Source organism: Leptodactylus fuscus, chromosome 1, assembly GCF_031893055.1.
Source record: "Leptodactylus fuscus isolate aLepFus1 chromosome 1, aLepFus1.hap2, whole genome shotgun sequence".
Taxonomy (NCBI): Eukaryota; Metazoa; Chordata; class Amphibia; order Anura; family Leptodactylidae; genus Leptodactylus; species Leptodactylus fuscus.
The window spans coordinates 235,013,869-235,038,646 of NC_134265.1; the positions used below are offsets into that span (position 1 = coordinate 235,013,869).

General features: G+C 44.1%; 1 protein-coding gene and 12 non-coding genes across 13 annotated transcripts in view; all 13 read left to right on the top strand.

Annotated features, from left to right (window-relative positions):
* Nucleotides 1-24,778, top strand: part of CCDC158 (coiled-coil domain containing 158) — a 112,983-nt gene that overhangs the window by 86,053 nt on the left and 2,152 nt on the right. The window contains 4 exon segments of the mRNA XM_075283280.1: nt 3,495-3,541; nt 5,797-5,952; nt 8,526-8,627; nt 24,390-24,550. Coding sequence (XP_075139381.1) covers nt 3,495-3,541; nt 5,797-5,952; nt 8,526-8,627; nt 24,390-24,550 — 466 coding nt within the window.
* On the top strand, nt 20,646-20,717 carry TRNAA-UGC (transfer RNA alanine (anticodon UGC)). Its single transcript has one exon. It is a non-coding gene; the product is annotated as a tRNA-Ala (tRNA).
* On the top strand, nt 20,845-20,916 carry TRNAA-UGC (transfer RNA alanine (anticodon UGC)). Its single transcript has one exon. It is a non-coding gene; the product is annotated as a tRNA-Ala (tRNA).
* On the top strand, nt 21,045-21,116 carry TRNAA-CGC (transfer RNA alanine (anticodon CGC)). The gene has a single exon. It is a non-coding gene; the product is annotated as a tRNA-Ala (tRNA).
* On the top strand, nt 21,443-21,514 carry TRNAA-UGC (transfer RNA alanine (anticodon UGC)). The gene has a single exon. It is a non-coding gene; the product is annotated as a tRNA-Ala (tRNA).
* TRNAA-CGC (transfer RNA alanine (anticodon CGC)) lies at nt 21,643-21,714 on the top strand. Its single transcript has one exon. It is a non-coding gene; the product is annotated as a tRNA-Ala (tRNA).
* Nucleotides 22,568-22,639, top strand: TRNAA-UGC (transfer RNA alanine (anticodon UGC)). The gene has a single exon. It is a non-coding gene; the product is annotated as a tRNA-Ala (tRNA).
* TRNAA-UGC (transfer RNA alanine (anticodon UGC)) lies at nt 22,767-22,838 on the top strand. The gene has a single exon. It is a non-coding gene; the product is annotated as a tRNA-Ala (tRNA).
* TRNAA-UGC (transfer RNA alanine (anticodon UGC)) lies at nt 22,966-23,037 on the top strand. Its single transcript has one exon. It is a non-coding gene; the product is annotated as a tRNA-Ala (tRNA).
* Nucleotides 23,166-23,237, top strand: TRNAA-CGC (transfer RNA alanine (anticodon CGC)). The gene has a single exon. It is a non-coding gene; the product is annotated as a tRNA-Ala (tRNA).
* On the top strand, nt 23,895-23,966 carry TRNAA-UGC (transfer RNA alanine (anticodon UGC)). Its single transcript has one exon. It is a non-coding gene; the product is annotated as a tRNA-Ala (tRNA).
* TRNAA-UGC (transfer RNA alanine (anticodon UGC)) lies at nt 24,094-24,165 on the top strand. Its single transcript has one exon. It is a non-coding gene; the product is annotated as a tRNA-Ala (tRNA).
* TRNAA-CGC (transfer RNA alanine (anticodon CGC)) lies at nt 24,293-24,364 on the top strand. Its single transcript has one exon. It is a non-coding gene; the product is annotated as a tRNA-Ala (tRNA).

The following is a 24,778-nucleotide window of genomic DNA, read 5'->3' on the forward strand; positions in this document are numbered from 1 at the left end:
TTCTGGAATCTTCCCATCCTCCTTCAAGCATGCTGTTATAACCCCGTTATTGGAAAAAACCCTCCCTGGACCCATCCTGTGCTGCTAACTATCGACCTGTCTCTAACCTCCCCTTCATCTCTAAACTCTTGGAACGCCTGGTCTATTCTCATTTAATCCGCTATCTCTCTGATAACTCTCTGCTTGACCCCTTACAATCTGGCTTCCGCGCTCTGCACTCTACTGAAACGGCTGTCACAAAAGTCTCCAATGATCTCCTAATGGCTAAATCCAATGGTGACTTCTCTCTTCTTAGGGGGCATTCACACTACGTTTACTGAAGCTTATTCTGAACGTAAAACACGTTCAGAATAAGCGGCGTATAAAGCAGCTCCATTCATTTCTATGGGAGCCGGCATACGAACGCTCCCCATAGAAATGAATGGGCTGCTTCTTTCACTGCGAGCAGTCCCATTGAAGTGAATGGGAAGTGCCGGCGTCTACGGCAAGCTCTGCTCATGCAGAGCCGTACACGCCGGCACTTCCCATTCACTTCAATGGGACTGCTCGCAGTGAAAGAAGCAGCCCATTCATTTCTATGGGGAGCGTTCGTATGCCGGCTCCCATAGAAATGAATGGAGCTGCTTTATACGCTGCTTATTCTGAACGTGTTTTACGCTCAGAATAAGCTTCAGTAAACGTAGTGTGAATGCCCCCTTATTCTTCTGGACCTCTCTGCAGCTTTTGACACAGTTGACATCAACTCCTCCTCACTATGCTCCGCTCAGTTGGCCTCAATGACACTGCACTCTCCTGGTTCTCCTCTTATCTCTCAGACCACACCTTCAGTGTATCATTTGTGGGCTCTGTTTCCTCCCCTCTTTCCCTTGCTGTTGGGGTTCCTCAGGGCTCGGTCCTAGGCCCCCTGCTCTTTTCTCTCTACACAGCCCCCATTGGACAAACCATCGCCAGATTTGGCTTCAGGTACCATCTTTATGCTGATGACACCCAATTATACACATCTTCCCATGACATCACCCCTGCACTCATACAGAACACCAGCAACTGTCTCTCTGCTGTCTCAAATATCATGTCCTCACTCTATCTGAAACTAAATCTCTCCAAGACTGAACTACTACTGTTTCCACCATCTAATAGATCTGTCCCTGATATATCCATTGCAGTCTCAGGCCTTACTATAACTCCTAGGCAGCAGGCCCGCTGCCTCGGGGTCATGTTTGATGCAGACCTTTCCTTCTCCCCTCATGTTGAATCACTCGCACGTTCATGTCACCTTCACCTCAAAAACATCTCCAGAATACACTCTTTCCTTACCAGAGATACATTAAAGACACTTATTGTCTCTCTGATTCATTCTCGCCTTGACTACTGTAATCCCTTACTAATCGGTCTTCCCCTCATTAAACTCTCCCCTCTACAATCTATTCTGAATGCAGCGGCCAGGCTCATCTATCAGGCTAGACGCTACAGCGATGCCTCTGGTCTGTGCCAGTCACTACACTGGCTGCCTATTCATTATAGAATAAAATATAAAGTTATCACTCTCATCCACAAGGCTCTCCATAATGCCGCACCTCCTTACATTTCCTCCCTCATCTCTGTCTACCGCCCAACACGTGCTCTCCGTTCACTCAATGACCTAACACTTACATCCTCTATTATCAGAACCTCCCACACTCGTATACAAGACTTCTCCCAAGCTACACCACTTCTCTGGAATGCTCTACCCCGGACAATCAGATTAACTCCCAATTTCTACAGTTTCAAACGCAAACTAAAGACGCATCTTTTCAGACAAGCCTATCACAATTTCTAACGTAAACCCTTAACCCTCCTCTGTCCCCACTCCCACATTACCCCACATGATATGATGTCATCTCAGGATAACTTTATCTGTCCAAGCTCCATCCACATGTTAAAGGACACGACTGTTGACGGCTCATAAAGTTTTATGTTTGTGTAATGACAGTCACCTCTATTACAAAAGTGTCTGACCTCTGCATAAGCAATGCCGCCCCTGCTACCTCTTGTGTCACCCCCCCTCTACCTCATAGATTGTAAGCTCTTGCGAGCAGGGCCCTCAGTCCCATTGTGTGAAACGACTTTCTTTGTAATGTATCTTTCTGTCTGTATTTGAACCCTACAAATTGTACAGCGCTGCGGAATATGTTGGCGCTATAGAAATAAAAATTATTATTATTATTAACCCCTTAACGCTAAATCACGTACCTGTACGTCAGGGAATGTGGTTAGTTCCCGCATTCCCACGTACCTGTACGTGATAGAGATCGCATGGGTTCAGAAGCAGAGCCCGTGCGATCTCCATGGGAGGCCGGCTGTATCTGACAGCCAGGCTTCCCCTGTAGCAGCAGGGACGGTGATTGCACCGACCCCCTCTGTTTAACCCTTAAGGTGCCATGATCCATAGTGATCATGGCACCCTAGGGGTTTGGCCGGGCTATAAATCATGTTGCCAGCAGCAGGAGTCTGTGTGAGCTGTAATTTACAGCTACACGCTGCTCCTTAATCCCTCCCCCCATCGGAGCGAGCTCCGATGGGGGGAGGGTTAACCCCTTGGATGCCAGGACGAGGGGAAGCTAGTCTATGCATCTGCATAGCTAGCTTCCTCTATAGACTGCAATACACGTGTATTGCAGTCTGTAGTTAGTATAGAACCAGCGATCCTCTCTGATCACTTGTTCTAGTGTGCTTGCAGCACAAATAAAACAATGTAAAAAAGTTTTTTTAAAAAAAAAAAAAAATAAAGTGTAAAACAAAAACAAAAAACAGTTACATTTCTTGTAAATCTGGAAAATCGCTGTTACACTTGTAAGCCTTATAACGTCCAAAATAAAATTAAAATACAATCAAAAGATGATGCCGATATAAAGCAGAGATATAGGAGATAATATTTATTAATGTATTTGGGTGGTATAACTATCTGCCTGAAAAACAGAGAATTTCACATTTTGAAAATTGCAATTTTTTCCAAATTTCCATCAAATTTCCTATTTTTTTAATAAGTAAATACAAAAATATTGATTAGTGTTTACCACTAACATGAAGTATAATGTGTTACGAGAAAATAATCCCAAAATCACTTGTGTAAATTAAAGAGTCTCAAAATTATTGCCATTTAAAGTGACACATGTCAATTTTGAAAAAATAGGCCTGGTCCTTAACATACATTTGGGCTGTGTCCTTAAGGGGTTAATAATGGCTGTGTGGTCAATGATTTTGATAGCACACTAAATTTACAGTTATAGAAGTTGTGCACTGACTACATACATACTAACATGTGACTCCAACAACATGAATCAGGTTCAGCATTGAATCCCATTAGTATAATGTGTTTTTTGTTTGTATGTTTTATGTTGTAATTTTTTTTTCTTCAATGTTGGATGGCTCATTCTCTATATACCGTAACATATTTAATGTCATCTTTAAAACTGAGTACCCGATTTACTGATTGATCATAAAATATCTGCTTTCAGGGAAGCAATAACTTTGCACACAGCAGACCTGGAAGATAAATACAATGGTGAGTTTAGAAATATAAATATGTAATGAAAATAACACATTCAATAATTTAATACATTTTAAAGGCAAATTTACCCCCTTTTTTAAATGAATTTCTTTACCAGCTCTTTTGTTTTACTTTGTCTATAGTAATCTATATCTTGTTGAAGTCTTGAAAAATAAAAAATAAATGCTGCAAACCTATACTTGAAACATAACTTTATTTTAATTTTTGTCAGCTCCCAGTTCCAGATCTCCAGTAGCTCAAATAACACTTTAAAAATATGGATCATCATCATCTGTAATTTCCATTATATGTATCTGCTAAACAGATGTTAAAAAATACACTCACCGGCCACTTTATTAGGTACACCTGTCCAACTGCTCGTTAACACTTAATTTCTAATCAGCCAATCACATGGCGGCAACTCAGTGCATTTAGGCATGTAGACATGGTCAAGACAATCTCCTGCAGTTCAAACCGAGCATCAGTATGGGGAAGAAAGGTGATTTGAGTGCCTTTGAACGTGGCATGGTTGTTGGTGCCAGAAGGGCTGGTCTGAGTATTTCAGAAACTGCTGATCTACTGGGATTTTCACGCACAACCATCTCTAGGGTTTACAGAGAATGGTCCGAAAAAGAAAAAACATCCAGTGAGCGGCAGTTCTGTGGGCGGAAATGCGTTGTTGATGCCAGAGGTCAGAGGAGAATGGCCAGACTGGTTCGAGCTGATAGAAAGGCAACAGTGACTCAAATAGCCACCCGTTACAACCAAGGTAGCCAGAAGAGCATCTCTGAACGCACAGTACGTCGAACTTTGAGGCAGATGGGCTACAGCAGCAGAAGACCACACCGGGTGCCACTCCTTTCAGCTAAGAACAGGAAACTGAGGCTACAATTTGCACAAGCTCATCGAAATTGGACAATTGAAGATTAGAAAAACGTTGCCTGGTCTGATGAGTCTCGATTTCTGCTGTGACATTCGGATGGTAGGGTCAGAATTTGGCGTCAACAACATGAAAGCATGGATCCATCCTGTCTTGTATCAATGGTTCAGGCTGGTGGTGGTGGTGTCATGGTGTGGGGAATATTTTCTTGGCACTCTTTGGGCCCCTTGGTACCAATTGAGCATCGTTGCAACGCCAAAGCCTACCTGAGTATTGTTGCTGACCATGTCCATCCCTTTATGACCACAATGTACCCAACATCTGATGGCTACTTTCAGCAGGATAATGCGCCATGTCATAAAGCTGGAATCATCTCAGACTGGTTTCTTGAACATGACAATGAGTTCACTGTACTCCAATGGCCTCCACAGTCACCAGATCTCAATCCAATAGAGCATCTTTGGGATGTGGTGGAACGGGAGATTCGCATCATGGATGTGCAGCCGACAAATCTGCGGCAACTGTGTGATGCCATCATGTCAATATGGACCAAAATCTCTGAGGAATGCTTCCAGCACCTTGTTGTATCTATGCCACGAAGAATTGAGGCAGTTCTGAAGGCAAAAGGGGGTCCAACCCGTTACTAGCATGGTGTACCTAATAAAGTGGCCGGTGAGTGTATATATGATGTGAATAGCCCTTAGAGGGAACCTGTCCGCACAGATTTGAGGCTTAAATTAAACACAGGGATGTCAGCACAGTTTACAATGTTGTATTTCTTATTCAGAACTGCTGCTCCATTCTTGTAAAAATTGTCTTTTTATTCCTATGCAAATGAGCAGAAAAAGGATTTAGAGGAATTGCTTTCCATCAGTGGGCTTCACTACCTGCTGCTGCTAACTGCTACTCAGCTTTGCCACTGCTAGTTGATTTACATCTCTCTCTTAGGTCTCAGCACACAGTACTAACTGCTCTGTGCATGTCTGAGGGTGACTTACTGCACCAGAAGTGAAGGAAGCTGGCTTCAGATGAAGGTGTCATCATCAGACACAAACCATACAGTCAGTACTATGTGCTGAGGCCAAGGGGTGAAATGTTAGCAGCAGGAGATATCGAAGTTCATTGATGGAAAGCCAGACCCTTTTGTGCTGATTTGCATAGGGATAAAAGGATTACTTTTACAAAGAATAAATTAATAAGGAATACATTATTGTAAACTGTTGGACAGCCTTACAAGGTACTGTGATTAGTTTATGTCCTTAATTATGGATTGCTTGTTCAGGAATTCAGTAATTGTATGTACTGTGCAGTGGCTATTTTGTGCCTTATATTTTAGTCTTGCCACATTAGAAACCTTTAGGTGTACTATATTATGCTTTCTGATTCGCAGTGAATCTGTGCCATGACGCATCTTCTAAGAAGCATATTCATAAGCAAGAAATTAAACCTAGATCTCCAGTACACTGCCTGCTCACCGCACGAGCTAGCAATATTGACATCGATGGGAGGATGTGTTGCCCGATCAATCATCATGAATTAGTTCTTGGTATGTTCTTTTTCAGGAATATTATGCATCCATTTTCTTCTCCACGGCCACTTTATTAGATACATCTGTACAATGTCAGCAACTTGATGCAAATAGAAACATTTAAGAAGCAGGTTAAAGAAATATTAAATCTAGAAACAGATGAGGTTAATGAGACAAAAAGTAATGCTATTTGATTTTGACTTGAGAAATAGTTGAGAGGCCATGGGCCGAGGATTTAAAGTTTTTGTAGCTGCAAGCTATGACTTTTTTTGTTAGGGTTTTTCAAATATTTTTTTTGGGATATATATAAATTATTAGAGATGAGCGAACACTGTTCGGATCAGCTGATCCGAACAGCACGCTCCCATAGAAATGAATGGACGCACCTTCCATTCATTTCTATGTGAGCGTGCTGTTCGGAACGGCTGTTCTGAACAGTGTTCGCTCATCTCATATATATATATATATATATAGCGCTTTATTTTAATATCATTTATAGTATCCAGGAAAATCTTTCACATGGGTGTTTTTTTTGTGGTTTTTGTTTTCCTTCTGCATTAAGGTTATTGCTATATAATTGCCAAATACGTTTCTTTCTTTGGCGGCATGTCTAGAACTTTTGATGTGGTTGTAGTATTTTTTTTTTTTTCGTTTCTATATTTTTTTTAATTTCATTTTTTATTTAATTTATTATTTACACATTATTCATTAATCACTTCTGTACCGGGCCTCTTTTTTTGGTGACACATAGGGCTTTATTTTTATGTTGTTTTTGTTATTGCATGTTTCTTAAATTTCTCTAGAATCCTGGAAAATATAAACAAAAGATAAGGGAAAAAGTGTATGTTTTTCACTTATATATATATATTTTCACACACACATATACAGTATATATTGTGGTGGAGTAGGCTCAGTGGTAGCAGCAGCGAACCCATACAGTCAGAGACAGAAATCTGGTACAAACAGGTTTTACCCTGTGTGTTTATTTTGCAAAACTGGCAGAAACAAGAACAGGCCTCAACTTCAAGCAAAAAAAAAAATAATAAAACAAAACCTGCTCGCCTGAGCTGCTAACTAAACACTGGAACCCTGTCTATACGTGTGGCTAGCACCAGCCACACGGAAAACAAAACAGAGGCTGTGTTCGCACAGGTCTCACCAGTGTACAGGCTTTTAGAGACAGGACCGGGCACCTCCTCACTCCCCCCAGGAACTGCCCAGGAATGAGGTCTTGTCAGGCTTTATAGACCTGTAATGAGGCCCAGCTACCACCTGTGCGTGTGCTGTTTTCTGCTGTAGGAAAGAAGTGGTTAAAAATCACAGGTGAGGTTTTGCTACAGTCCTGTACTGACCTCACTCATCATACATAAGAGAAGACTCTGGGGGAAATATAACATCCTTCCAAGACTTTGCCTGTCACTTTCTCACTATATAGGACAAAGTGCTGGCCATTTTGGGTAGCCGCTCTTGCAGTTCAATACAGGAGCTGGCTGGCGGTCATTTTTGGGTGGCCTCTCTATGCTCCTGTATAGAACTACAAGAGCAAGAGAAGCCAGAAGAGGCGGAGTTGCTGCAGAAGAAGGAGGTGGTGCAGGAAAGAGCTCTGGGCAGCAATGGGGACGCGCTCATCGGCGTTTCAGCGCTGGGGCCCGCCCTCATTGCTGTGGAGAGCTCATTTGCATACCGATTAAAATCGGTATTTCTACGGAACGGGGCGGCGGAGACCACGTCTAAAGGTAGGAGACAAATAGCCTTTCTTAAGGCTATTCCGACGTGTTCTTTAGAAAAACAGGTAGTTTAATGGTAGAATCCCTTTAAGGCTATTCCTACATGTTACGGAGAAAAAAAATGTCATCTCAATGATTGAATCCCTTTAAGCGCTATGTATGCAGCAATCAAGAAAGTAGGGATGGTAAACAATTGCTTTCTTGCTTTCTATATGGAAAAGCTGGTTGCCATTGATCCCTGCCTTCCTGCAAATGCAGCTGCATGATCTTGTGCAGATTCAAGCTCTGTGAATACGGGCCAGTACATCCTTACAGAGTTAAGTACTGATGCCTGGATGTATATTGTCAATGGGTGGTCTGAAAGTAGTTAATAAATGTAGGTCATTGTATGTTTATACCCTGCATATTTATATGCCATATATAGCTTCAGAATCTCAGAAGCAGCTAATGTTACACAACAATCAGATTATCATGCAAAACAGAGGACATCCAGAGTCGGAGTGGCTAGATTGGTACATTAACTGGAAAAAGCCATGCAGTATTATTGTTATTATTATTGTTTATTTATATAGCACCGTTAATTCCATGGTGCTTTACATTTGGAGGTTACAGTACACAGAATATACAGGTAGCTATAATACAGTGACCGACTGGCACAGTGGGGTAGAGGGCCCTGCCCGCGAGGGCTTTCAGTCTATGCAGTACAACAATGGTATAAAGATAGGCATCTCTAAATTCTTTGAGAAAATAATAAAATCAAGAACATTATTGAATTCATGATCGACTAAGAGTTTTAAGTTTTCTATGTTAAAGGATGTTATAACATCGCTTAGAATCATTTTAGAGTGTTTTTCTTCATTACAGGTGAACCAGTATCTGGCTTTGTCAGAAATACTTATCAAAACCTGCAGAACAGTTTAGAATGTTTGCAAACCATTTCCGATGATCTACAGATAAACAAAAAAGGTAATAAACATGTCTTTATAAAAGATTAATGAAAAGATAGATAGATAGATAGATAGATAGATAGATAGATAGATAGATAGATAGAGAGTTGACAATGTAATTCATGAATAAGTCAGGTATACCATCTCTTACCAGCTGTCTTCTATGGCTAATAAAGGGGAGTTCTCAGCTAAGCCCCACTCTATAATATCCATATACCCTGAAAAGAAGTTGTTTTCATGAAACAACAACTTTAAAGGTATGTTCACATGGAAATTCAACTTCAGGAATTTTTCTAAGGTGAAAAATTCAGCTTCACAAATTTGAAGCTGAATTTTTCCACTTCACTAAATTCCTTGGTAAATTCCTTTGTAGTATTTGCAAATCCCACATGATATGTTTTCTGTGAAATTGTTTTTTTCCAAAATGTTACAGAACATGGGTATAGCTTAGACTAAGGTTTTTTTTATCCTTTTAAAGAGGACCTTTCATGCCCTTGGGCATATGCGGTTTTATATACTGCTAGAAAGCTGATTTCACCACACTATCGGCTTTCCAGTTAGGTGCCCCTGCTGAAGAGTTATCGGTGCAGTTATCGTAGCTCTTCAGTGTCAGAAGGGCATTTCGGACAGTCTGTGAGGAATGCCCCTCCTGACAGTAGAGTTCATAGTGCTGTCAGAGAGGACGTTCCTTACCACCCAGCGATGTCTGAGTGGTGAGGCACGCTACCCAATATTAGTCTAGGGACGAGTACTGTCAGGGCGGGGAGGGGGCGTTCCTCACCGCACAGCGGAAGTCGGTGATGTCACAGTAAACTAAATAGCAGAGGAGACTGAGACTTAAGGCACCCTATGGTGCTCTTCAAATGTAATCATTGGGACATCGGTGGACCAACTTAATAAATCTTATCCTTTTCAGGCAATGCACTTATTAAAGGGATCCTATCATTAAAAGTCATTTTTTTGTCCCTAACACATAGGAATAGCCTTAAGAAAGGCTATTCGTCTCCTACCTTTAGATGTCTTCTCCGGGCCGCCTTTCGGTATATAATCCGGTTTTCGTCTGTATGCAAATGAGTTCTCTCGCAGCGCTGGGGGCAGGCCCCAGTGCTCAAACAGCACTGGGGGCATCCCCAATGCTGTGAGAGAACTCTCCAGCGCCGCCTCCATCTTCTTCGCGTCTTCTTTCGGGGGTTGGCTTCAAACTTCTAGGCCTCGGGAAAAGCCAACTGCGCATGCTCGCCGGCCACAAGAAAATGGCTGCTTGCACAGTATTGTAAGTGGCCATTTTCTTGTGGCCGGCAGGCATGCGCAGTCAGCGTTGCCATAGGCCTGAGTCTTAGACGTTTCAAGCCAACCCCAGGAAGAAGACACGAAAAAGACCCGTTCCTAAAGAAGATGGAGGTGGCGATGGAGAGTTCTCTCGCAGCATTGGGGATGCCCCCAGTGCTGTTTGAGCGCTGGGGCCCGCCCCCAGCGCTGCAAGAGAACTCATTTGCATACTGGATTATTTACCGAACGGCGGCCCGGAGAAGACATCTAAAGGTAGGAGACAAATAGCCTTTCTTAATGCTATTCCTACGTGTTAGGGACAAAAAAAAAATTTGACTTTTAATGATAGGATCCCTTTAAGCTTTATTTTTTTCTGCACAATCCCTTTAATGCTAGTTACAGGCTTTCCCACACTATTGGTCAAAAGTTAAACCTGCGGAGGTAAACCTAATGGAGAAGTCTGAGAGAAGCTGAAAACTATGAGAACAATGTCCCCATTACTACAGTACCCTGATTGCCATTTGAGGCTGAAAGTAGCACAGGCCAGGAGTAAGCAACAGAACTGAGATAATACAGATTAGAGACAAACTCTGTACAATTCTGAATTGTACGGTCAGCTATTATGCCCTTAGAATGAGGGCACTTTTGCATCCATAACTACATCATTGAGAGGATGGTTTATTGATAAATGACTGTACCTCCATTTTGTGTATGAACATTGTAATCACTATCTTCAAAAATTAAAGGGGTTATCAAGGGTGAGAAAACATGAATGCCTTGTTTCAGAAAGAGCTCCACTTCTTCTCAGGCAGTGACGTGTCTATTTGTCACATGACCATGGTGTATTCTAATTCCTCTTCAAACCATGGATTTCCCATTTAAGTAATGAGTGTTAGGAGCTGCCTTATTTGCGCCTACCTCTATGGTTATCTCAAACCACCAGACTGGAGTCTGTCACTAGGCCATCATGACAGAGAAATTGTGAAAAAAAAAAAAAAAAAAAAAAAAAAAGCCTAGAAGACCAGCTAAAATCTTAGGCCTAGTATTTCCTCCAAGCCTCCTATCTCAGGACTGTTTGAACACCTGTTCACACAGAGCTAATAAATGCTAGGATCACCAGCACAGAACTGTTTATATCACTAGATGGATGTATAGCCTCTACAAAGGTAGATGCAGGAATGATGGAATTATTATTATTGATTATATAGCACCATTAATTCCATGGTGCTTTACATTTGAGGGTTTACATACAGTACACAATATAATACTAACTATGACTGACTGGCACATTGGGATAGAAGGCTGTACAGTGTATGAGGGAAGGGGGATAGAGACACAAGGTGAGGGAAGAGACTGTTCAGATAGTGGTGAGGTGACAGTAGTATTATTGGCGGTTGTAGGCCTTCCTAAATAGGTGTCTTATTTGTCTTGGTAATGAGTTCCAGAGTATTGGGGATGCACGGGTGAAATCTTGGAGATGGCTGTGTGAAGAGTGAATAAGAGCAGAGCGGAGTAGGTCGTCTTTGGATTATCGGAGATTAGGTCAGAGATATATGGAGGGGCTTTTTATGTCAGCGTTAGTAACTTGAAATCTATTCGCTGGGCAGTGGGTAGCCAGTGAAGGGTTTGGCAAAGAGCAGCAGATGATGAAGAACATAGGGGAGAGGTGTATTAAGCGAGTAGCAAAGTTTACGGTGGACTGGATGGCGGTGAGAGTATTCGCTGGGAGGCCATGGAGAAGGGTGTTACAGTAGTCTAAGTAGGATATTATGAGCTAGTAAGAACATCTATAACTGCTATAAATCATTCTGATTAGGAACATTTATAAGGATGCCAAACGCAAGTTTTGAGTTCAGTATGATTGGAACATTTATGGTGACACTCCAGCTAGAAGATTTATCAGTAGTTTATGGCTAGTGTAGTGACACTATTTTCACACCTGCGTTCAGCACTCCGTTCTGTGCTTTCCGTCTTCTACATGCAAGAAGACGGAAAGCACAGACCGGGTCGGGCGTGAGCAGCATTGAGCGTTTTATGCTGTCCGCCGCGAAACCGTTTTTTTTTAAAATCCGGACACAGAGTACTGCATGTCCAACTCTGTGTCCGGATTAAAAAAAACCCGGTTTCGCGGCGGAGAGCGTAAAACGCTCACGGCCGGACTGCTTTCTCACCCATTCAAATGAATGGGTGAGAGAGTCCTGCAGGTATCCGTCTCCTGCTCTGTTGTATGCAGGAAACGGAAACCTGCATAACGGAGTGCCGGGCGCAGATGTGAACGAGCCCTTATTGAGATGTTAGGTACAAGTGGACGTGAGCATGTCCTTCATTGCCAATTCCAGGAGATGGGAGTTATGCATTCACATCCATACTTACATTTAGTTTGTTCTCTCTCATACATTTAGAATCAAGTTTATTATGACACTCCAGTCAAAATATAGCTTGTAAATGAACATGGGATGGTTGTAAATGAATGAAAAACCAGTGTGATCATAGCCACAGTTGATGTACTCAGAGCAAGAGACTTATTGTCATATTTAGAGTTGTACTAATACAACTTTGAGAGGTGCTTCAATGCTTCATACCCAATTTGTAAAGAATATGTAATTTTTCTTCTATTTTAGAAATGTTTTCAATTTTTGGAACAGCAGATGAAGAAATGGTCTTGCGAGAAACCTAAATGGATTGATAACTAGATAGACAGCAGGTTTCTAAATGTGAAGTTTGTTTTTCGTGTTTTTTTTTTAATGAAAATAAACTATGTTTCTGAGCAAGCAATTTATTGTAAATTTTTTTGTGCAATATATATATATATATATATATATATATATATATTTAAATAGCACTTTGTATTCAGATACATAGGTGTAGTGAAGTTTAACTTATCACCGATTTAATGTAATGTGGTACCTTATCACATAATGCAACAAAGGCCATTGAAAGAGTCAAGTTTAAAGGTCTGCATTGCATTAAAGAAAGTCTGTCACCAGAATAGTCCCTATTGAACTATATGTACAGTACAATCAGGTAGCTGGGGTTCAAGGCAATAAAACACTTTTCCTGCTTCCTGATAGGTGCCTTAGGGCTAGTTCACACGTGAACTGCCCACGCGGGTTTTGACACCGAGAGAGACGCGGCGAGCCGCGTCTCTCTCTGGTCAAAACCCGCATGCCGCGACCATCACGGTCGCGGCTTTCCCCTCCGCTGTCGGCTCAAATGAATGAGCCGACATAGGGGGGTGCTGCCGGGGGCGGAAACCGCGCGGCTTCTGCCTGAAGATAGGGCAGGTCGCTTCTTTTCTCCGCTAGTGGCAGCCTGCCGCTAGCGGAAAAAAGAAGCCTGGCGGTCTGCATAGACCACCATTGTAAAGGGGTGGATTTTGAAGCGAAATCCGCTGTCAAAATCCGCCCCTTTGCCCACGTGTGAACTAGCCCTTATATACTGAGATATTAGCTTTTTTCTGATATGCTAATTAGCTGTTTGGTGCAACAAGGGTGTCACGGGGGTGTGCAGCAGGGAGATCGCTATTTGGTACGATGAGAGCAACAGTGCACCCTATTGTACCAAACAGCTCATTAGAATATCTGGCAAAAAAAGCTGTATCTCAGCAAAGCAGACACTTTTTGGGAAGTAGAAAAAGCATTTTATTCATGTGAACCCCAACTATTTGACTATACTTATTAGTTCAATAGGCACTGTTCTGATGACAAACTCCCTTTAAGTTACACTTTGTTGCTTTATATAAATGATGTATATCATCTGCTAACATACCACAGAAGCAGTGCTATGCTGTTATTAATTTTAAAGAGGATCTTTCACCTCCTGAGGCACATGCGGTGTAATACAACACTAGAAAGCTGACAGTGCACTAAATTCAGCGCACTATTGGCTTTCATGTTCTGTTACACTGGTGAAGAGCTATCAGTGCTGGTACCATAGCTCTTCACTGTCAAGAATGACACTGTTTCCTACAGTCAGTCAGGAATGCCCTTCCTCACAGTAGCGTTTATTGCACTGTACTGTGAGGGGGCGTTGCTTACCGCCCAGAGATGATGCTGAGCAGTGAGGAATGGGTCCCAGTACTCATCTATGTACGAGTACTATCAGGAGGGAGGGAGATGTTCCTCACTACTGTCACAGTACAGCACAATAGATATACTGTAAGGAAGGGTGTTCCTGACTGACTGTCAGAAACGCCCTTCTGACAGTGAAGAGCTACGGTAACGGCACCAATAGTTCTTCACTGGAAGCACATAATGGGAAAGTCGATAGTGCGCTGAATTCAGCACACTGTTGGCTTTCTAGTGGTATATAAAACCGCATGTGCCCCAGGAGGTGAAAGGTCCTTTTTAATGATAAGCCACAACATTTTTTATTGCATGCTGAAATATCTGGATTTATTGAAGCCATTCATTTTTTTCTGTATTGTGAATATAAATATACATTTTTCTACATCCAGTAAAGATATATTTCATTAATTGTACATGGTTTTGTCAAAACCCTACCATAGCAGTATATCATTACTATACATATGTTCAGTGGCATAACTAGGAATAACCGGGCCCCGTGGCGAACTTTTGACGACCTCGACCAACCCCCTCCTTCGCACTCTATTATGTCCCTTAGTAAGCCCTGCACACAGTATTATGTCCATTAGTGGCCCCTGCACACAGTATTATCCCCATTAGTGGCCCCTGCACACAGTATTATCCCCATTAGTGGCCCCTGCACACAGTATTATCCCCATTAGTGGCCCCTGCACACAGTATTATCCCCATTAGTGGCCCCTGCACACAGTATTATCCCCATTAGTGGCCCCTGCACACAGTATTATCCCCATTAGTGGCCCCTGCACACAGTATTATCCCCCATAGTGGCCCCTGCACACAGTATTATCCCCCATAGTGGCCCCTGCACACAGTATTATCCCCCATAGTGGCCCCTGCACACAGTATTATGTCCCACTGTGGACACCTATAAACAATTATACTCTGGGGTCTTTTCAGACCCCAGAGTATAATAATTGGAGACCCGGGGGAATAAAAACATATTAAAAAAAAAAAAAAAAAAAAAAAAAAAAAAAAACACACACCTGTTGCTTACCTGTTCCCCGGCTCCTATGCTGTCGGCCGCCGCTTTCATCCTTTAATGACGTCGGACGTCACATGACCCGGGAAGCAGGCCGGGTTCATGTGACGGCAGAGACGTTAAACAAGTATGAAGGAGACCTGGCAGGATCGTGGAGAGGTAAGTAACAGTATTTTTTACGTTCCCTTCCCCGCTCACACAGCACAGCGCGATAGGCACTGCGGTGGAGAAGTACGTACCTGACTGACTGTCAGGAATGCCCTTCTGACTGTAAAGAGCTATGGTATCGGGACCGATAGCTCTTTACCCGGGGCACAGATTGGCAAAGCCGACAGTGCGCTGAATTCAGCTTTCCAGCAGTTATATAGAACTTCCTGTGCCCAAATCGGTGAAGTGTCCTCTTTAAGTCATTGAGTGAACAGAGAGCACAGGTTGGGTGGTAGACAGATGAGGGAGGAAATGTAGGGAGGTGCAGCAGTATGGAGAGCCTTGTGAATGAGGGTGATAAGTTTATATTATATACTGTAATGAATAGGCAGCCAATGTAGTGACTGACACAGAACAGAGGCATCACTGTAGCATCTAGACCAGGGGTCTCAAACTCAATTTACACGGGGGCCGCTGGAGGTAGAGTCTGGGCCGCATCAGGTTTTCCACAAGCTATGCTCGCCGCAGCAAATTTAGCTCCGCCCAATTTTGACTCCACCCATTCTTATTCATTTTTCATGTGCCCCCACACAGTATAATCCTCCTACAGTCACCCATACACTATATGCCCCCACATTGTAATGTTCCCTTCCAACTGCCCCACAGTATTAAGTCCCTCTCCTGGTGCCCCAGTTTAAACTCAGGGAAACTAGAGGGGACATGAAACTGGGGCAGCTGGAGGGGGACATTAAACGGTGGGGGTAGTTGGAGGGGGGCAATAAATTAATGGCAGCTAAAGTGGGACATTAAACTGGGGGCAACTAGAGGGGGACATTAAACTCAGGAGGCTAGAAGCAGACATTAAACTGTAGGGGTAGGTGGACAGTGACAATAAACTGGGGACAACTAGAGGTAGACAGGTCCCCCTCCAGCTACTCCCACGGTTTAATGCCCCCTCCAGTTGTCCCCAGTTTAATCTCCCCCACCATTTCTCCCCCAGTTTGATATCCCCCTCCATCTGCCCCCAGTTTCATGTGCCCCATCCATCTGCCCCCAGTTTCATGTGCCCCATCCATCTGCCCCCAGTTTCATGTGCCCCATCCATCTGCCCCCAGTTTCATATTCCCCTCCATCTGCCCCAATTTCAGAAACCCCCATCATCTGCCCCCATTTTCATGTCCCCCTTCCATCTGTGACCCCAGGTTCATGTCCCCCCCCCTCCATCTCTGCCCCTAGGTTACTGACACTGACACACACACACACACACCCCATCTCACATTCCTCTCAGTACTACATCTCTTCATCTTTCGGCTGGCACACTAAGACACGCCTCCAATAGTCAGGTGACCTCTGACGTCACACACAGGTCCTTGAGTCTTAAACTTCAGCAGTACTAGCTTTCCACTGATCACCCATCGCTTTTATTGCTGTTATAACAGATGGGTGATCAGTGGAAAGCTAGTACTGCTGAAGTTTAAGACTCAAGGACCTGTGTGTGACGTCAGACGTCACCTGACTATTGGAGGTGTGTCTTAGTGTGCCGGCCGAAAGATGACTATAGTGGGACATTCAAGGAGCTGCGCGGGGGCCACAAACTTTCGTCCCGAGGGCCGCAGTTGGCCCGCAAGTTTGAGACCCCTGATCTAGACTGAGAGATGATCCTGGCCGCTGCATTCAGAATAGATTGTAGAGGGGAGAGTTTAGTAAGGGGTACACCGATTAGAAGGGATTTACAGTAGTCAAAGCAAGAGTGAATCAAAGCAAGAGTGAATCAAGGTGACAAGTTTTTTTAATGTATCTCTGGTAAGGAAAAGGTGTATTTTGGAGATATTTCTGAGGGGGAGATGACATGAGCGTGCGAGTGATTGGGTATGTGGGGGTGAAGGAAAGGTCTTAGTCAAACACGAACCTGAGGCAGTGGGGCTGCCTAGGAGTTATAGTAAGGCCAGAGACCGCAATGGATATATCAGGGACAGATCTATTAGATGGTAAAAACAGTAGTCATTAAGTCTTTGAGAGACTCAGTTTTAGATAGAGCAAGTAAATTATATTTGTGACAGCAGAGAGACAGTCACTGGTGTTCTGTATTAGTACAGGGGTGATGTCATAGGAAGATGTCTATAATTGGGTGTCATCAGCATAAAGATGGTACTGGAAGTCAAATCTGGCGATGGTTTGTCCAATGGGGGCTGTGTAGAGAGAAAAGAGGAGGGGGCCTAGGACTGAGCCTTTAGGAACCTCAATTGGAAGAGGGGAAAAAACAGCCCGCAAATGATACACTGAAAGTGCGGTCTGAGAGATAAGAGGAGAACCAGGAGAGATCAGTGGTGCCCTTGAAACCGATTGAGCACAGCATAGTGAGGAAGAGTTGATGGTCAATAGTGTCAAATGCTGGAAGAAGAAAGAAGAAAAAGAAGAAAGAAAGACCATTGGATTTAGCTTCCAAAAGATCATTGGAGACTTTTATGACAGCATGTTTGAAAGAGGATGGAAAAATTCCAAAAGGGAGAGAGGTTAAATATTTTAGTAAGGTAATTCGTGACAGCAGGCGGCAGAGATTAGAGAAGGTGTGAGGGGAAAGGGTCACTACTGCAGGTCGTGGGGCGAGACAAAGAAAGTAGCTGGGATATTACAGTCTGAAGTGCCATTAATGAGGGGGATCAGTACTATGGTAGGTTTTTTGCCTTCCCTTGGATCAACACTGTAGGGGATTGTAGGGTTATAGGTTGGACTTTATGGACTCATGTCTTTATCCAACCTCATCTACTATGTAACTACGTAGGTGAGTGAATCAATGTGAAGGTAACAAATTGTTGAGGTCCGCAATACTTTGGTCCAATTAAAATTCAACTTTTAATAAATCTTCTTAAAAATCCATAATGATGTACATGATATAACAGAAGAAAAAATAACAAACAACAAATAAAACGCCAACACGTTTCGAGGTACTCTACCCCTTAGTCATGGCATGTACATCATTATGGATTTTTAAGAAGATTTATTAAAAGTTGAATTTTAATTGTACCAAAGTATTGCGGACCTCAACAATTTGTTACCTTCACATGAAAGCTTTTCTCTTTGGAGTCCAGAGATTTGGAAGGTCGTGCACTCTTTGGTTTCCATTATATGGTGAGTGACAGTGTCTGCTTTTTTTGAACTTGAGTGAATCAATGCCGCCTGGGGATTGTGCATTTATTTCCTGATGGATCTTATCAATTTTGTTAGGAAATAAGTGGCAAGGTCACCTGCACCAACTTTGCACACCTAGAGCACCGCTGAAGAAAATGTATCTGGTGTGTTCCAAGGGGGGGGGGGAGCCACCTCATCCAATGCACTTAGGGATTTCATTATAGTGACTGGTGGCCAAATTGAGACAGGAGATTGAGGAGATGGAAAACAGAGTGGACTGAATGTGAGAGGTGCTAGGTGTTAATAGAATGTAAATTACTATATGTATGATGGCTAGCTGTATCCTGTGAAGGGGAGAGAGCACTTATGGTGAGAGACAGAAGGTTAAGATCAGAGAGCAGCAGAGAAGAGTTAGTATATCTAGAAACTGTGAGGGTTGATAGAATACAAGATCAGATCAGATTTTGTTGCCATCTATATGTGTGACAGATGAGGAACATTGTGAAAGACCAAAAGAAGTGGTTATTGAGAGAAGCTTTGAGGCAGCTGGAAAGGCAGGGTTGTCAATAGGGATGTTAAAGTCACCCATGATGAGGGTAGGAAATTCATTGGATAAAAAGAGGGGAAGCTAAGAAGTGAAGTGATCCAGAAATTGATAGCATGAACCAGGTGGATAGTAGATCATGGCTTCATGTAAGGAGCGTGGGTGGAAAAGTCTAATAGCATGGACTTCAAATGAGTGGAATGCGAGTGAGGGAACCAATGGAATGACCTGTGGAGACAGAAGTAGCCTACCCCCAGGGTGCTGCCTGTTGTCAGACCTAGAAAAGGTGTGAGAAGTGTAGGCCACCATGAAACTTAGCAGCAGGGGAGGCCAAATCTGTCTGCTGGATTCAAGTTTCAGAAAGAGTGAGCATGTTGAGATTTTCTAAGGAATAAATCATTAATGTATTCTAGTTTATTAAACACTATGCATGTGTTCAAGAGAGATCAGTTAGGAGAGACAGGGGAAAGAGGAGGAGAAAGAACATGGTTAATATTGATGATGTTTGAAGGCCTTCTATGTCTGCAGGAAGAGGAAAAGTTAGTGAAGGAGGTGTTTGGAGAGATGCCCCCAGCGGCTAGGAGGAGCAAAATGGACATTCAGTGATGTGGACGCTTATGTTTGGTCTCACTGCTAAAAGAAGTGAAATAATTAGGATGGTTAAAGAGAGTGAAAAGTGTGTGAGAGCTGTACATGGGAAAAGGAAGAAGAGAGGGACTGATATGGATGGTGTGTACTGGTGGTAAAGATGGAGGGGATGTCTGCAGGAAGACAATTGCTAAGCTAGTAAGTGAAGGTGCAGATTATTGATACCATGTGTTGAAGCTTGTTGTTTTGGGTTCAAGTTTACCTGGTGTTCAGCCATGGTTAGCCTGTTCCGTGCCCTGTTTAAGTGCACTTTGGTTAATCTGCACTTCAGGTAAGCAGGACACTACAAAAGGAAATGCCCCCTGCATTGGAAATGCTCCCCCATAAGATGTATTTACTTATATAGGGAAACAGAGCTTCAGAACTAGCACTAATTTAAGTCGTTAACTAATTAATCTGCAAACTGTGACACATGAGAAAACTGGGCTGAGTGCCTCCAAGTAAACACTGACTAGAAATAACTATAAAATAACTGAGCATCAAAAGACTAACACTAGTATAGATAAGTATACATGGAAATGCAAAAAATGGCTTAAATGCTCGGATAGGTATCAGTAAACAGGCAGAATTAGTGGAATAGAAGATCATACACCAAAATGATGAAAAAAGTAAAGGTCATAATCACGCCATGTGTAAGTAAAAAAAAAAAGATCTTCCATAAAATAGAGGCACAAATGAAAGACAAGGCACATGTCAGACTCTGGGGCTGGATCCCCTGGTATCTCCAAGGCAGTCGTTTATGCGGTGAGAAAAAAAAATGGCCCCGATAGCCTGCAATCCACCAACAACACCAACCTAAGGCAAAGCAAGTGAACAAGCCTGCCACGAACACGGCTCAAGGTGCAAAGGCACGTGTCCCTTTTAGGAATCCACACCAGAACCGCAGACAGGTTAAGCCACCTTGTTTCTCCTGACTTGGTTCGTTTTACCAAGGGAAAGATCTGCCTGCATTCGGAACAAATTTTGAAGTCTGGACTTTGGGTGGTCATAAAAGTGCGCTGAGGTGTAACAATTGAAAGTTGAGTCACAGAGGAAAAAAAAGAAACCCTCTCACAGAGACTAACTACAATGGAAACCTTGGCAGCCATTACCTTTTTAACGGAGAAGTGAAAGAAATGTCTTTTCATTTGAGAGGTTCCTTTGCACCACAGGAAACAAGCGTTCCTTTACTATATTTGTGGCATCTTCAAAAGCTCTTTCTTCAGGCAATGGTCCGGGGATGTAGCTCAGTGGTAGAGCGCATGCTTTGCATGTGTGAGGCCCCGGGTTCGATTCCTGGCATCTCCAAGGCTGTGTTTTGCACATTTACACACATTGTTTCCTATAGCCTGCAATCGCCTCACCACTTCAAAGCCCTTTTCCACAGTTGTTGAATAAAGTCTGTACCGGCGAGCGCCTCACGTGCCTGGAATCGGGGGATGTAGCTCAGTGGTAGAGCGCACGCTTTGCATGTGTGAGGCCCCAGGTTCGATCCCCGGCATCTCCAAGGCTGTGTTTTATATATTTACACATTTTGTCTCCTATAGACTGCAATCGCCCCCTTCTACTCAAGCCCAGCTCCACAGTTGTCGAATAAACTTCATTCTGGAGAGCTCCTTACCTTCCATGAAATAAAGGGATGTAGCTCAGTGGTAGAGCGCACGCTTCGCATGTGTGAAGCCCCGGGTTCAATCCCCGGCATCTCCAAGGCAGTGTTTTGTACATTTACACACATTGTCTCCTATAGCCTGCAATCGCCTCACCCCTTCAAAGCCCTTTTCCACAGTTGTCGAATTAAGTCTGTACCGGCGAGTGCCTCATGTGCCTGTAATCGAGGGATGTAGCTCAGTGGTAGAGCGCACGCTTTGCATATGTGAGGCCCTGGGTTTGATCCCTGGCATTTCCAAGTCTGTGTTTTTTACATTTACATACATTGTCTCCTACAGCCTGCAATCGCCTCACCCCTTCAAAGCCCTTTTCCACAGTTGTCGAATAAAGTCTGTACCGGCGAGCGCCTCACATGCCTGGAATTGGGGGATGTAGTTCAGTGGTAGAGCGCACGCTTTGCATGTGTGAGGCCCCGGGTTCGATCCCCGGAATCTCCAAAGCTGTGTTTTATATATTTACACATATTGTCTCCTATAGACTGCGATCGCCCCCTTCTACTCAAACCCAGCTCCACAGTTGTCGAATGAACTTCATTCTGGAGAGCTCCTTGCCTTCCTTGAAATCAGGGGATGTAGCTCAGTGGTAGAGCGCACGCTTCGCATGTGTGAGGCCCCGGGTTCAATCTTCGGCATCTCCAAGGCTGTGTTCTGTACATTTACACACATTGTCTCCTATAGCCAGCAATCGCCTCACCCCTTCAAAACCCTTTTCCACAGTTGTCGAATAAAGTCTGTACCGGCAAGCGCCTCATGTGCCTGGAATCGCGGGATGTAGCTCAGTGGTAGAGCGCACGCTTCGCATGCGTGAGGTCCCGGGTTCAATCCCTGGCATCTCCATGTCTTTTCCATTGCTGCCTTTCAGCCAACACTTTCCGTCTAGGGAGTGGGCATTTGATAAAGACGAGCTTCCTCGTTTTTCCCGAGGGTTCCACCAAGGCAGAGAGAAATGATAGATGGTACGCTTCGTACGTGTCAGACTCTGGGGCTGGATCCCCTGGTATCTCCAAGGCAGTCGTTTATGCGGTGAGAAAAAAAAATGGCCCCGATAGCCTGCAATCCACCAACACCAACCTAAGGCAAAGCAAGCGAACAAGCCTGCCACGAACATGGCTCAAGGTGCAAAGGCACATGTACCTTTTAGGAATCCACACCAGAACCGCAGACAGGTTAAGCCACCTTATTTCTCCCGACTTGGTTCGTTTTACCAAGGGAAAGATCTGCCTGCATTCGGAACAGATTTTGAAGTCTGGAATTTGGGTGGTCATAAAAGTGCGCTGAGGTGTAACAATTGAAAGTTGAGTCACAGAGGAAAGAAAAGAAACCCTCTCAAAGAGAGTAACTACAATGGAAACTTTGGCAGCCATTACCTTTTTAACGGAGAAGTGAAAGAAATGTCTCTTCATTTGACAGGTTCCTTTGCACCACAGTAAACAAGCGTTCCTTTACTATATTTGTGGCATCTTCAAAAGCTCTTTGTTCAAGCCACGGTCCAGGGATGTAGCTCAGTGGTAGAGCGCAAGCTTTGCATGTGTGAGGCCCCGGGTTCGATCCCCGCCATCTCCAAGGCTGTGTTTTGTACATTTACACACATTGTCTCCTATAGCCTGCAATCGCCTCACCCCTTCAAAGCCCTTTTCCACAGTTGTTGAATAAAGTCTGTACCGGCGAGCGCCTCATGTACCCGGAATCGGGGGATGTAGCTCAGTGGCAGAGCGCACGCTGTGCATGTGTGAGGCCCCGGGTTCGATCCCCGGCATCTCCAAGGCTGTGCTTTGTACATTTACACACATTGTCTCCTATAGCCTGCAATCGCCTCACCCCTTCAAATCCCTTTTCCATAGTTGTCGAATAAAGTCTGTACCGGCAAGCGCCTCACGTGCTTGGAATCGGGGGATGTAGCTCAGTGGTAGAGCGCACGATTTGCATGTGTGAGGCCCTGGGTTTGATCCCCGGCATCTCCAAGGCTGTGTTTTATATATTTACACATATTGTCTCCTATAGACTGCAATCGCCCCTTTCTACTCAAGCCCAGCACCACAGTTGTCGAATAAACTTCATTCTGGTGAGCTCCTTGCCTTCTGTGAAAACAGGGGATGTAGCTCAGTGGTAGAGCGCACGCTTCGCATGTGTGAGGTCCCGGGTTCAATCCCCAGCATCTCCATGTCTTTTCCATTGCTGCCTTTCAGCCAACACTTTCCATCTAGGGAGTGGGCATTTGATAAAGACGAGCTTCCTCGTTTTTCCCGAGGGTTCCACCAAGGCAGAGAGAAATGATAGATGGTACGCTTCGTACGTGTCAGACTCTGGGGCTGGATCCCCTGGTATCTCCAAGGCAGTCGTTTATGCGGTGAGAAAAAAAAATGGCCCCGATAGCCTGCAATCCACCAACAACACCAACCTAAGGCAAAGCAAGCGAACAAGCCTGCCACGAACATGGCTCAAGGTGCAAAGGCACATGTACCTTTTAGGAATCCACACCAGAACCGCAGACAGGTTAAGCCACCTTAATTCTCCTGATTTGGTTCGTTTTACCAAGGGAAAGATCTGCCTGCATTCGGAACAGATTTTGAAGTCTGGAATTTGGGTGGTCATAAAAGTGCGCTGAGGTGTAGCAATTGAAAGTTGAGTCACAGAGGAAAGAAAAGAAACCCTCTCAAAGAGAGTAACTACAATGGAAACTTTGGCAGCCATTACCTTTTTAACGGAGAAGTGAAAGAAATGTCTCTTCATTTGACAGGTTCCTTTGCACCACAGTAAACAAGCGTTCCTATACTATATTTGCGGCATCTTCAAAAGCTCTTTCTTCAGGCCACGGTCCGGGGATGTAGCTCAGTGGTAAAGCGCACGCTTTGCATGTGTGAGACCCCGGGTTCAATCCCCGGCATCGCCAAGGCTGTGTTTTGTACATTTACACACATTGTCTCCTATAGCCTGCAATCGCCTCACCCCTTCAAAGCCCTTTTCCACAGTTGTTGAATAAAGTCTGTACCGGCGAGCGCCTCATGTGCTCGTAATAGGGGGATGTAGCTCAGTGGTAGAGCGCACGCTTTGCATGTGTGAGACCCCGGGTTCGATCCCTGGCATCGCCAAGGCTGTGTTTTGTACATTTACACACATTGTCTCCTATATCCTGCAATCGCCTCACCCCTTCAAAACCCTTTTCCACAGTTGTCGAATAAAGTCTGTACCGGCGAGCGCCTCACGTGCCTGAAATCGGGGGATGTAGCTCAGTGGTAGAGTGCACACTTCGCATGTGTGAGGCCCCGGGTTCAATCCCTGGCATCTCCATGTCTTTTCCATTGCTGCCTTTCAGCCAACACTTTCCGTCTAGGGAGTGGGCATTTGATAAAGACGAGCTTCCTCGTTTTTCCCGAGGGTTCCACCAAGGCAGAGAGAAATGATAGATGGTACGCTTCGTACGTGTCAGACTCTGGGGCTGGATCCCCTGGTATCTCCAAGGCAGTCGTTTATGCGGTGAGAAAAAAAAAATGGCCCCGATAGCCTGCAATCCACCAACACCAACCTAAGGCAAAGCAAGCGAACAAGCCTGCCACGAACATGGCTCAAGGTGCAAAGGCACATGTACCTTTTAGGAATCCACACCAGAACCGCAGACAGGTTAAGCCACCTTAATTCTCCTGACTTGGTTCGTTTTACCAAGGGAAAGATCTGCCTGCATTCGGAACAGATTTTGAAGTCTGG